Consider the following 13,473-nt stretch of genomic DNA (forward strand, 5'->3'; position numbering starts at 1 on the left):
GGCATTTGAACTCAGGTCCTCCTGACTCCAGGGTTGATGCTCTATCCACTGCGCCATCTAGCTGCCCCTAAGTGAAAACTTTTAAAAAGTATTCTGATAACAATATTTCAATATAATTAATTTCCTTTGTGTTTAATATAACATTAAATTGGTTACTAATAGCATAATATTTTGTATGGTTAATAAAATCCTCTCTAATGTATTTTAAGAACATGATTCTGAGAGGGGGTACATAGGCTTTACCAAACTGCTAAAGGGGTCTACAAAAAAAATAATAATAAAAGGTTAAGGACCATAGGACTAAAAGAACAATTTGCATTCTAAGTCTTGTACCTTAGTGCAGTATAAGATTACTGTGAAAGAGAGGAATGGCTTTCCATGCCATGCATGAGAATTACTCTCATTATTTTACTGTCACCTCTCAAATGGTAGCAAAAACAAGATGTTTCCCAGAAAGTGTACAGTTAATTAATTAAAACTATTCAGCTTCATCAACCCCATTTATGTCTTAAGCTCTCACTAAATTTTCACAAATTATTACTAAGTCCAGATAGAATATTCCTTAAATTAATCAACCTCATATGAGAAAGATATTTTATGATGCTCAGCTATGTTTAATTACTGATTTCAGTTGATGATTGGTTGTCTACACCTGGATATCTCAACATCTTAAAAACATTAAACTTCAGTCATTTTCCCACTCAATGGAAACAAACTCTACTTATCCCATGAGTATCATTGTAACCACTTCTCTCCCTTTCCAGATCTCCAACTCTGAAGGGATCTTGTGTACTTCTGTCTTATCCCTTTGATCTAACATCTGAAATAGTACATGAATATGAGGTCAACTCATCTCTGTTTAATCTTTTTTTTTTGGACTTTAGGGATAACATCTCAAGTTTGAATTTGCTTTTAGGTTATCACTTTATTAGATTGTTTCCTGTCCAATTTCTTCATTCAAGCAAACTTCTAGTAATCCCTTCTTTATTACATAGCACTGCACTAGATGCTGACAAAGAAGGCAATTAGGTGGCTCAGTGGCTGAAACCCTAGGTCTGGAGTCAAGAAGGCCTGAGTTCAAATTTGGCCTAGTACACTTACTAGCTATGTTACCCTGGGCAAGTCTTTTAACCTCTGTTTGCCTTAATCCATTGGAGAAGGAAATGGCAAAATACTCCAGTATCTTTGCCAAGAAAATCTCATGGATAGTATGGTCCATAGGGTCACAAAGAGTCAGACATGACTAAATTGAACAACAGATGCTGACAGAGATACAAAAATAAAATAGACAATGATCTGCCTTTAAGAACATATAATCTAGAGAAGATGATGATAGATACATATATGTTTGTTGTTTATTCATTTCATTCATGCCTGTCTCTTTATCACCCCATTTGGAGTTTTCTTGTCAAAGACAGTAGAGTGATTTGCCATTTCCTTCTGCAACTCATTTTACAGATGAGGAAACTGAAGCAAAGAGGGTTAAGTGACTTGCACAGGGTCACACAGCCAGTAAGTGTCTGAAGCCAGATTTGAACCCAGGAAGATGAGTCTTCCTGACTTCAGGCCTAATACTCTATCCACTGCACCACCTCTCTGCCCCATGTACATAAATGTCCTTAATACAAAATATGATTTATGCAAAGAAGAGACACAAAGTGCTACTGATAATTTGGGAAAAGGAGAAATCCCCTTCTGCTTAAGGGTATCTGGAAAATTTTTATGGATTAGGCGGCATTTCAGTGGAATACTGAAGAATAAGGAGGCAGGGGAAAATGAGAAGATATATGCACTGTAGAGGAAAGTTCATGCAGAGGTACAGAGATAAGAAAAGGACTGGTCTAGTTTGACTAAGCACAGAGTAATGAAAGAGAAAAGTATCATGGAAAAGTAGAATGGAGTCTGATTATAGAGTACTTTGCACAGAGTCATGTTATAAAGAGCTGTGAAGACCAGCCTAAGCAGGTTTACTTTGCTGAGCAGACAATTAAAGGTTTTGAGTAGGTACTGGGGTCAAGTCTGTAAATTAGGAAGACAAATCTGGAATCACAGCGAGGGATAGATTATAGTTGGAAGAGACTGTACGAAGGGAGGCTAATGAGAGGCTAGCGACAGTCTAGGTAAGACGAAACTGAGGACTATATAGTGCAGTAACAATGGAAATAATCAAAGGATTAGAGGATGAAATACTAGAAGGAACCTTCATTTTTTTTTTTTGCTTTTTGCTAGGCAATCGGGGGTAAGTGACTTGCCCAGGGTCACACAGCTAGTAAGTGTTGTGTGTTGTGTGTCTGAGACCAAATTCAAACTCAGGTCCTCCTGACTCCAAGGACGGAACTCTATCCACTGCGCCATCTAGCTGCCCCAAGGGGTCAGACTAGGCAATTTCTTTTTTTTTTTATTGTTGTTGTTGTCTTGTTTGTTTGTTTGTTTGTTTTTTGTTGTTGGGCAATCAGGGTTAAGTGACTCGCCCAGGGTCACACAACTAGTAAGTGTTATGTGTCTGAGGCTGGATTTGAACTCAGGTCCTCCTGAATCCAGAGCTGTTGCTCTATCCACTGTGCCACCTAGGTGCCCCAGGAACCTTCATTTCTAAAGAAAAATGATTCATAGAGAGGTAAGTAACTGTCCAAGGTCACCTAACTAATAAAGAAAAAAAAAGCCAAGATTCAAATATGGGTCCTCTTACTACCAACCCAGTGCTCTTTACACAGCCTCTATCTGAAAAGGAGGAGAAAACAGTAAATGGTGCTCTAGAGGCAAAAGACACAGTAGTTGGAAACTTGGGAGCAAAAAGAAGGAAAAATATATGACCATTGTGACTAAGTAAATTGTGAAGCCATTAAAAAATGAAACAAAAACAAGGAACTAAAGAGGAAAGAACAAGTTTGGGGAGAAAGCCATGCTTACTTTCAGATAACATATAAGAATGCGTTATCATTTCTTTCTATGAAATCGATACCTTTATTACCAAAATAAAAGTATATAACATATAAGTTCCTAAAACATACCAAAAAAAAAAGAAGAAGAAGAAGAAAAATCTGAAACAAACACAAGAATAGCTCTGTTCCAAAAAGGAATCAGTTACCTAAACAGGATATGAATAAGTACCCTGAGAGTCTCTCAGAGCTACTTCAATTTATATCGAAAGGGTTTCTTATGGTCAAAAAACTGCTGTGAGCTCCTCTTCTCCTCAGGAAATGTATGCCAGTTTCCAGCTGCCCTGTGAAGCTTCACATCTTTCACTGAAGCCAGCTGTGTCAAGACTCCCATCCATTCTTTCAATAAACTAACTAGATAGCTCAGCTTATCTAAACGGGCTGTCCTTAGCTGGGACACGTGATGACATGGCAGGATCTGGTTCCTGCGCACAATTCTGACAAAGAACAAGCCAGAAGACAGAGACATGACAGTGCCCCTCGCCCCAGTCTCTCCTTGGTTCCTATGACTTGTTTTTCTCCTCTGATGAAAGGGCATTTGGAGACAATAGCCAAAAATGCCAGCTATCTCTTCCTATGTATAGCTGTACCACTCTCCATTTCTCCATTTCCCACTGTGGTAAACTTCACCACTCTGGACAAGTGAATTGAAAACTTCTTTTCCTACCAAGGAAAGTGTAATGACTCCAACCCACACTGGGTTTTTAAATGACATCTTTCCCTCCACTTGCGTCTCTTTGCAAACACATTCGAATGTATTTTGAATAGTTCCACAGCAGTGTTTTCCTCCACATTCTATAACTCGATCATAAGGTCCCCAAGACAGCATCACATTTCCTTATATCCTCCAAAGGACAGAGCACAATATCATGTGCATACTACGTGAGAAATAAATGCTTGCTAACTGAAAAGAAAATAATAAATCTTTGAATCATGATCTCATGATTCTCAAAGTCTAATTTATTTTTCCAAAATGTTTTTTTCTTTTCTCTCCACCCACATATGATCCATCTGACTCCAATCTTCAATAACATTATACCTGAATGACAGGTTCTTTTTCCTTTTTTTTTTTTTTTTTGAGGCAACTGCGGTTAAGTGACTTGCCCAGGTTCACACAGCTAGTAAGTATCAAGTGTCTGAGGCCGGATTTGAACTCAGGTCCTCCTGACTCCAGGCCCAGTGCTCTATCCACTGCACCTCCTAACTGCCCCTGGATGACAGGCTCTTACTAAGTCTCCTTGACTCCTGCCTACACCCAGTACAGAGGCCATTGTCCATTTCCTCAAACACTATTTCCCTGTTACTGAGATACAGAAGAAAACCATCACAGTTTTTTTGGCCTCAATTGTCAATTGTGAAACGCTAATAAGTTTATTAATCAATGTTCTTCAACTGGCAAATTCAGTAAGATCCAATGATTTTTTTTCTCCCCAGATTTCCCCTCTTAATGCTTTCTTCTTTTGACTTGAATCACACTTGGCTCTCATGATTCTCACCACATCTCACACATTTCCTGGAGGAAGAGAGGTAACCTAGATTCAGGAAGAACAAAGTTCAAATCTGGCCTCAGATACTTACTAGCTGTGTGATCCTAAGCAAGTCATTTAACCTTTTTACCTCAGTTTCCAAAACCATAAAATGGGGATTAAAATAGCACCTACCTCTCAAGGCTGTTGCAAAGATCAAATGAGATAATATTTGTAAAGCGCTTAGCATAGTGGCTGGTACTTTAGGTTGTAAGCTCCTTGAGGGCAGGCACCGTCTTTCTTTTTATTAATTGTATTCTCCAGCATTTAGCACAATGCCTGGAATATCATCGGCCCTTAATAAGTGTTTATTGGATTGGTACATGACAGGCACTATATAAATGCTTATTCCCTTCCCGTTTCATTATGTCCTTCATAGATTAATAACTTCCTTATTTCAATAAACCAACAAACACATATTAAGTGTGTACAGTGTGAAAGGACATAGTGGTAGATATTTGGGATGAAAAGATCACCCATGCCCTTCAAAGAGCACATATTCTAACAGTGGAGACAAAGTACACAGAAATAGGCATACATGAACAGGGATGAGGACTGGATCTGTGATGTGACTGGCATAAGCAATGCCTTGGTGAGAAAACACCCTTTGCTGATGCAGGTTAGTACCTTCTAAAAGTAACTTACTCAGGGTGACATACATGGTATGTGTCAGAAGGAGGACCTACATACTCACATCTTCACAAGTTCCAAGCCCAGCTCCCTATTCACAATGCCACATTGACTGGAGGGTATTTACAGAGAGAGGAAGTTGAGGGAACTCTTGAAGGAAGGCAGGGATTCCAAAAGTTAGAGGTGAAGAGGACATGCATTCTAGGCATGGAGAACAGCCAGTTCAAAGCCACAGATATGGAAGAGGGAGCATCGTATGAGGAAACGCAAGACAGCATGGATGTATGGCTGGAATAGAGAGTGGGGAATATGCCCAACAAGACTAGAAAGATAGCACAAGGCCCAATTGTAAAGAGCTGTAAATGGTGAAGTCAACAGTCACTGATATGTACTGATCGGGATGTGGAGAGAGGGAAGGATGACAAAGTTGGATCAGCCCTCTTAGGAAAATCCCTTTGGGAGCTGTGTGGAGGATGGACTAGAGTGTGGAGAGTATTGGGGCATGAAAATAAATTAAGAGGCTATTTCAATAATCAAGCCAAAAGGCAATAAGGACCTGAACTAGGGTGAAGGCAGCGGGAGTGGAGAAAAGGGGAGGCATATGAGAGATAATAATAATAATGCTAATAGCTAACATTTATATAGTGCTTGGTATATAGTAGGCATTGTGCTAAGCACTTTCCAATGATTATTTCATTTGAGATGTTGTAGAGATAAGAACAAGAGCTGGAAACTTATTCTGTGAGTTGGGGGAGTGAGAGTAAGGAGTGGAAGATACCAGGTTTGTAAACCTAGGTGACTGGAAGGATGGCGGTGCCCTTTAAGGCCTGGAAAAAGATAACAAAATCTGTCTTGGACATGTAAAGTTTGAAATGCCTATAGGACACTCACTTCAAAGTTTCCAACAGACAACAAGTATTATGGGAATGGAATTCAAAGTTAGTCAATCAGTCAGAAAGCATTTATTAAGTGCTTATTATGTGGTAAGCCATGTAATAAGTGTTTAGGCAACAAAAAAAAGCAGTAACAGTCCCTGTCTATAAGTAACTCACATTTTAATGGGAGAGACATAGAAAAGAAATGTACATACAAGAAATATATAGCATAAGTGAGAAGTAATCTCAGAGGGAAGATGTTAGCAATGGCATTAGGGAGGAAATGGGAGGAACAGATAGGTTAGAGGATAGAGACTAGGGAAAGGGCACCTGCAAAATATGGGATTTGCAATGACATGAGGTTGTAAAACATTCTCGGGAATGGGGGAAAGGAAGAGAAAGGGGGCTGAGTCAGAAGAAAGAATGTTGTGGGTGAGGGAGGGATGGCAAGAAGGCCAGTGTCCTTGGAAGGCAGAGCATGCAGAGAAGAGTTAAGAAGACTGGAAAGATGAGAAGGGGTTAGATTTTTATAAAGAGGTTTAAAAGGCAAATGATTTTCAAGACTTAAAATTTTAATGTCATCTTAATCACACACACACACACACACACACACACAAACACACCACACACTTTCAAAATTGAAAATTAGGAGGAATCAAAGGAAAGGAACAAGGAAGCACCTACTATGTGCCAGGCACTGTGTTAAGGCTTCACAAATATTATCTCACATTATCCCCCCAACAGCCCTGGGAGGTAAGTGCTATTATTATCCCCACTTCACAGTTACATGAACTCAGGCAGGCAGAGAGATTAAGTGACTTGGTCAAGGTCACATAGTGATTATGTGTCTACGGCTGGATTTAAACTCAGGCCTTCCTGATTCCAGGCCCACCAAGTCACCTAACTAAATCTAAACAGACATTTTACAGATAAAATGTGAAGTAGAGTTAGATACACAGTACATCATTACAAGAAAAGATACCTTCAATCATTTTTTTCTCTGTAGATAGTTTAGCGGCCACAGAAGGAACCTGATACAAAAAGTCACAGAGAAAAGTGGAATGTGAAGATTCTTGAGGTAATCCACTTTCAAAATGAATGTCATGTTTGGGGAAATCTATAAAGAAAAAAAAAGAGAATAATGTCCTTTATTGTGTCCAAGAAGTACAAAGGAAATGTGAAGATTTTATAAAACTATGCAATATTTATTTTAAGGACATATGTATGTTATACTACATGCTGTTTGCAAGCATTCAAGTCATATTTCAATTAAAATTTAATTTGATGTTGATTCAATCATTTGTGTTAGATTAACTGTTTATATATCTATAGTTCACACAATTATGGTAGCAAGTAATTTGCTTCTTGAACTTTTCCCTAAAATGAAATAACTACTTAGTGAATTCTTATTCTCAAAATCATATTTTAGTAACTTTACTTACTAGTAACTTTACTTATCATATTTTAGTAACTTTACTTTTAGTAACTTTACTTATCATATTTTAGTAACTTTACTTACTAGCAATAGGTCACTCACTACCTTGGCCACTCTTTATACTTTTTCTGCCCAAACTATATGAACCAATAATAAATATTTATTAAGCACACTGTACTAGGCACTGTGCTGAGCTCTGGGCATATAAAAAGAAGCAAAAGATAGTCCCTGCCCTCAAGGAGCTTACAATCTAACGGATATTAATATTGAATTCTAATTTAATGTTATGTTTAAATTACACATGCATAGAATTAAAGATTTGAGGAAAATAGAAACATTTGGGAAAATAAAAACGGTAAGTGAAAATTTACCTGAGAATTTATTGTGATAGAGAAATTCCATTTGCAGACTTTGTCCCGCTTTCTTAGCTAGTAAGTAGGGGGTGCTGTAAACAGGATCTCCAGTTGCACACATTACATCAGCTCCACTAAACAATAACGCCATTGTTTCAAGAACATCTGGTTTAACTACTGCAGCACACAAGGCCTGATCAATATTAAAAGTTTAAATATATCTACTAGAATATTTGAAACTCTTCATACAAAATCAATGATACTTTTTTTTACTCCCAAATGCAACAACTGCTTATTATTGATAATGACTGTATGCTTAATTCTCAATAAATTAAAAGATTCTGAAATATGAGACTGTGATGTCTTTAAGTTACAGCAACAAAAAGCATTCTTTTCCCATCTAAATAATAATGTGCAAAAAAGAGCTACTGTTAGTTTTTCATTCACAGTTCTCTATATCAAAGATGATAATGTTTAAATAAAAGAAAATCCCACAAATATGTTATATTTACTTGAAAAGGTTTTTTTTTTGCCCCAAATATGCATATGATCAATGTTCTCAGACTTGAAAACATTTTAAGTAAAATAAGGATATAATTCTATGTAAAGATGATCCAGGAAGGCCTAAACTAATTGACCTCTTTTCCTTCCTTATGGTTCTGTCATAACCTGCTTCACACTGTTATAGTGAAAATGAACAGCATTAACTCTCAACTATTGCAAAACACAGGCTTAAAGAAAGATAACACCCTATCTCACAATCTGCTCCTGTTTGAATTATATCATCACTGGAAGTTTAGGTTTAAAAGAGCCTGAGATACAATGTGGAGAGGAAATTTCAAATTTTACTTTTTTAAACTGTGTATATGGGTAGAGAACACTAAAGAATGAAAATAAAAACAGTAAAAACAGAAATAAATGGTGTCACCAAAGGAAATAAGAATACAGGTGATGATATAATGACAAAGAATGATGATGTAGAAGTAAAGATGTCAATAGGGTTCAGACAGACACTACTGTGCAAATAATATAAAACTAAGCATCATATAAAAAGTCAACTGTAATTGGAAATTAATTGCCATGTGTTATAAAAATCTGTTATTCCCATAGTACAACCCTTCATGTTAGCTTAAAACATGATATATGAATCTCATATTTCCAATGGCATATAATAAACTAAATAAATTGCAAATTAATGAATGAGAACACTTTGGGGGTTAGCCAATAACTGAGCAAAATTAACAAATGAATTTAGTTTTTTAGATCCTTGGCATTCAATGACTTCTACTTTTCACAGAAACAAACAAACTGAAGAATAGTCATTATTTATGGATTTGCTAATTCTTTAGCCATTTTCTTCATTTGGTATTTATGCCTGGGGCTATAATAAGTTTAAGGTTTGCCATACAGCTTCTATGTACAGGATTTTAAGGCCCAACTTTTTTTTACAAGGCCTAAGGCAAAAGACAGTTCAGAAAAAGCAATAATTTATTTTTCATATGTTATATATATATTCACATAAATAAATTTGTTTTTCATATATCCAGTATTCCTAGTCCTGGCAGACTGGTAAGGTAAATATAATATGATTCTAGTATTTATTATTTATACTCAAAATTCATTAATAAACAGTAAGAATTTAATGGTTAAAAGCTAAACTGATAGAACTTAAAAATATAAAAATGTTAGTTTTTCCAAATAACTCATAAGTAGCTAAAAGTAGCAGTGGGTGGATTAATTAACCTTAGACTGCTATAAGTACATCTCTGCCTGAAAATGTGTGATCTTTAAAAAATCTAAAATATGCAGAACATCTTGAGAAATATTAGATTCTCTGAGATTCTGAGATACTGCACCCAGCATGATCAAAATAAATTTTTAACCACCCAAAATGCAATCTTCATGGAGAGCAAACCTCCTTTGACACATGAAGAGAGGAAAAAATAGCAGCAACAACAAAAATATGCATGTGGTGCTAGGGGAAAGCTGGGCAGTCCCTGGAGACAGCTAATTGGAGATTTCCTCCAATGCTTTGCAAGTGCCTTAGATTGCGTCTTTCCATGGGGAGAAAAGGGAGGAGGTGGTTCTTATTTGTCTCAAATGAAAAAAACATACCCCATGTTTTTAGATGGAAAAGAACAGTGCTGAAAATATGATAAAATGAATGGAAAGGAGTATTAATGAAAATGAGATAAAAGGTAACCACTAAAATGGGTAATTCTACCTCAACATGTGGAGCAGTTAGGTGGAGCAATAGATACTGACTCCAATACTGGAGTCAGGATGACTCATCTTTGTGTACTCAAATCTGGCCTCAGCCACCTACTAGCTGTGTGACCCTGGGCAAGTTACTTAATCCTGTTTACCTCAGTTTCCTTCAGTATCTCTGCCAAGAAAACCCCGAATGGGGTCACGAAGAGTTGGACAGTTATGTTCAGTTATGAAGAACAGCTCATTAGCTATAATGCTGAATAAAGTACAATACTTGGTCATTTCATCAGAGAAGTTACATAATAGAAATTAAACTCAGTTATACTCCCCAGATAGAGTCATAAATTATTTTTTTTCCTTTACTACTGACACAGCTGTAAAGTGAAATTTGAAAGCCACGTCTTCCTAATTAGCTTTATCATACCTTGTTTAACTCTTCTTTGGTAAGAAAGGCTAAAAGGGTTTTTCTGAATCGTCCTTCTTTATATTTCTGAGTAATAAAAAGTTTTCTTTCTTCTACTGGAGCATCTACATGTAATTCTTTATCTTTTTGAAGATTTCCAGCCCAAAAGTCATTTGCTCTTTTGTTTCCAATGACAATAAAAAGCTGGAAGAAAAAAAAATATTAGACATACAGTAATGTGATTGCAAAATCATTTTACAGACTTTAGTTTTGCTTAATGGAGTCAGGAACTTGTATGTGTGTGTGTGTACTGAAAAGAACAAAACTGTCAGATGAAAGAAACAGATGAGAGTTAAAAACCAGTTTACTACCTAAAATGAGTAGAAACCTATACAGGCACCTACCCTTTTTTTCTCATAAAATAAGAATGTTAAAGGTAGAAAGGCATTCAATTTTAAGTACAGCATGATTGTTCCCCACACTTAAATTTTTTTCAAATAAAAACATACTAATTTTTATTATTAGATATCATAATATTTATAATTTAATCATTATGGCTCATTATAAAATTTTTTTTATTTATGTCCCTGGGAATTAGGGACAGCTAAATGTGATAGGAAAAAATGGTCTTCAAGTACAGTAATAATAATGAGAGAAAAGTTGCTGAACATATGGAGCTAAGGAACACATAACAGGCTCTGTGGAGGAAGAAGCAATTATTTGTCATCCGAGGAAATATGATACAGACTCAAAAACTGAAATATCCTCCAATAAGGGTTGGAGGAAGAGGAGATGAGGAATAGCTATTGGAAACTGCCTGCTGGGGGTAATGAGCCAAATATCAACCTACAGCTACAACAAGGAGGTCACTGGTCTTTCCTGGGCATGTATTCAAGAAATCATAACCAATCAACCAACATAGATTAAACACCTACTGTGAGCCCAGGATTGTGCCTCCTTCCCAGGGCTTGTTAGAACAGATAATTTTCAAAAACACAAATAGAGACCTGCTAGAGATATCTAGCAAATGTATAGCAACACATATTTTCTTGACTGCCTTAATAACAATTCCATCATTCATAAGGTAAAAGAATGTAGATTTTTTTTTCTGGATCTAGTAGGTGAGAAGAATTCTTTGGTGTGGAGTGGAAATGATGGGAATCTTGAGAGGAAGTAAGCCACTCAGTCTTAGAATTTATAAGAAGAGGAAAGTTATCAATGGTCTAAACGCACCCTAGATTGTGAGAGAGTAGATTTCAAAAGTATTCAGAGAAAAAATACAGGTATGAAATGACAGACTAGAATTCTGCAAGGGCAGTCAAGCTAGGGGTGGGGAGCTCTTGTGAACAAAATTCTGAGGAAACAAAAATGATGTGTTAAGTGATGAGTAAGAAAAAGAGAATTGTTTTAAAAGACCAGTGGATACACAAGGACCTTGTCAATCAACTTGGAATTTTTAAAAACACATAAAGATGAAAATAAGAACAGGTAAAAAGGGATAAATGTAAATATGTGGCACAGACCTGTAGGAACAACATCAAGTATGCTAAATTCCCCAATGCGCTGAAACTACTGAGAAAAATTAAGGCCAAAAAAGGTTTTGTTAGCTATTTTAGGCAAAGCAAGAAGATTAAAGGAGGAATAAGATCACTGTCCAGAGTGAATGGGAAGATGACAGCTGATGGCAGAGAGAAGACTGAGCTGCTGAATTTGTATTTTGTTCATGTGTGCAATGCCCCGGAGGGGATATTCGGACTGCAAAGGACAGGACAAATATGGCTGGTAGAAAGTTGGTACCCAAGGTAGAAATGAGATAATAATAAATGACTTAGCTGAATTTATCCAATTCCATAAGTTTTTACTATGCCAGGCACTGCAGTAACAAAGTCATAAAAGAAACAGTCCTTGTGCCTCAAAGAGCTGACATGCTACTAGAAAGCACTTAGCTCAAGTCATATGGCCCGAATGTAATATATCCTCAGATAATCAAAGAAAATACATTGTCCTGATTTTCAAAAAAAAGAGATGTGATCAAAAGTCACAAACCTCAGAACAACAAATTTTACTTTGATTGTTGGAAAAATCCCAGAACATATTTTTAAAGGACTGCTTAATAAACATCTAGAAAGGAAGTAGTTAACTAAAAGATTCAACATGACTTCACCAAGAAATAGGCCTTGAAGATGACACTTTTCAACATTTAAAAAAAAAAAGAAAAGAACCAGATCAGGTACAACTACTGCTGGGGAAGAATTCTTAACAAAACAAAACCAAGGGAAAGAAGCACTTGCAAAAGACTAAACAGTTAATTTTGATTACTGAAACTAATTTTTTTGCATGAATGAAATCAATGTGGCTAAGTTAAGAAGGGAAACTGCAATTAGTAAAAACAATCCTTGCATCATATATCTCTGATAAAGATTTAATATCTAAGAGATAGAGGGAAATATCACAAATATATAAAACTAAGAGCTACACCCCCAGATGTATTCAAATAATATGAAGAGACAGCTCTCAAAAAAGAACTGCAAACAATTAACAACCACAGAAAAGAATTCTCCAAATCTTGAATAAAGTAAATGTAAATCAAAACAGATCTGAGCATTCATCTCAAATTCAGTAAATTGGTAATTAGGACAAAAACTGTGAACAGTCAATGTTGGAGGGGCTGTGGAAAAACAGGCAGGGTATAAAACTACTGAAACTCTGAACTGGTCCAACTATTCTGCAACTGGGTACTTTGTTTAAAAAAGTAACTATAAGGTCTATATCCTTTGACCTAAAAATTTCATCACTAGGCATATTCCCTAAGGAAGTCAAAAACAGAAAGTTTCCATATACACCAAAATATTTAAGAAGTCCCTGTAGTAGCAAATCAGTGGTTCATGGATTGGAGGATGGTTATTCATACCATATGAGGATCAGCTTAAAGAACTAAGAATATTAAACCTTGAAAAGAAAAGACCTGAGGCAGCTAGGTGGCACAGTGGATAGAGCACTGGCCCTGGAGTCAGGAGGACCTGAGTTCAAACTCAGCCTCACACACTTGACACTTACTAGCTGTGTGACCCTGGGCAAGTCACTTAACTCCACTGCCTAAC

General features: G+C 36.5%; 1 protein-coding gene across 3 annotated transcripts in view; it reads right to left on the reverse strand.

Moving 5' to 3' along the window:
- Positions 1-13,473, reverse strand: part of ARAP2 (ArfGAP with RhoGAP domain, ankyrin repeat and PH domain 2) — a 233,841-nt gene that overhangs the window by 101,076 nt on the left and 119,292 nt on the right. For all 3 annotated transcript variants that reach the window (XM_027836269.1, XM_027836270.1, XM_027836268.1), the window contains exons 13-15: positions 10,394-10,576; positions 7,777-7,951; positions 6,953-7,087 (exon numbers count right to left, since the gene is read on the reverse strand). In XM_027836269.1, coding sequence (XP_027692070.1) covers positions 6,953-7,087; positions 7,777-7,951; positions 10,394-10,576 — 493 coding nt within the window. The remainder of the gene's footprint in view (positions 1-6,952; positions 7,088-7,776; positions 7,952-10,393; positions 10,577-13,473) is intronic.

The sequence above is a fragment of the Vombatus ursinus genome, unplaced genomic scaffold, assembly GCF_900497805.2.
Source record: "Vombatus ursinus unplaced genomic scaffold, bare-nosed wombat genome assembly UNPS02014818.1, whole genome shotgun sequence".
Classification (NCBI taxonomy): Eukaryota; Metazoa; Chordata; class Mammalia; order Diprotodontia; family Vombatidae; genus Vombatus; species Vombatus ursinus.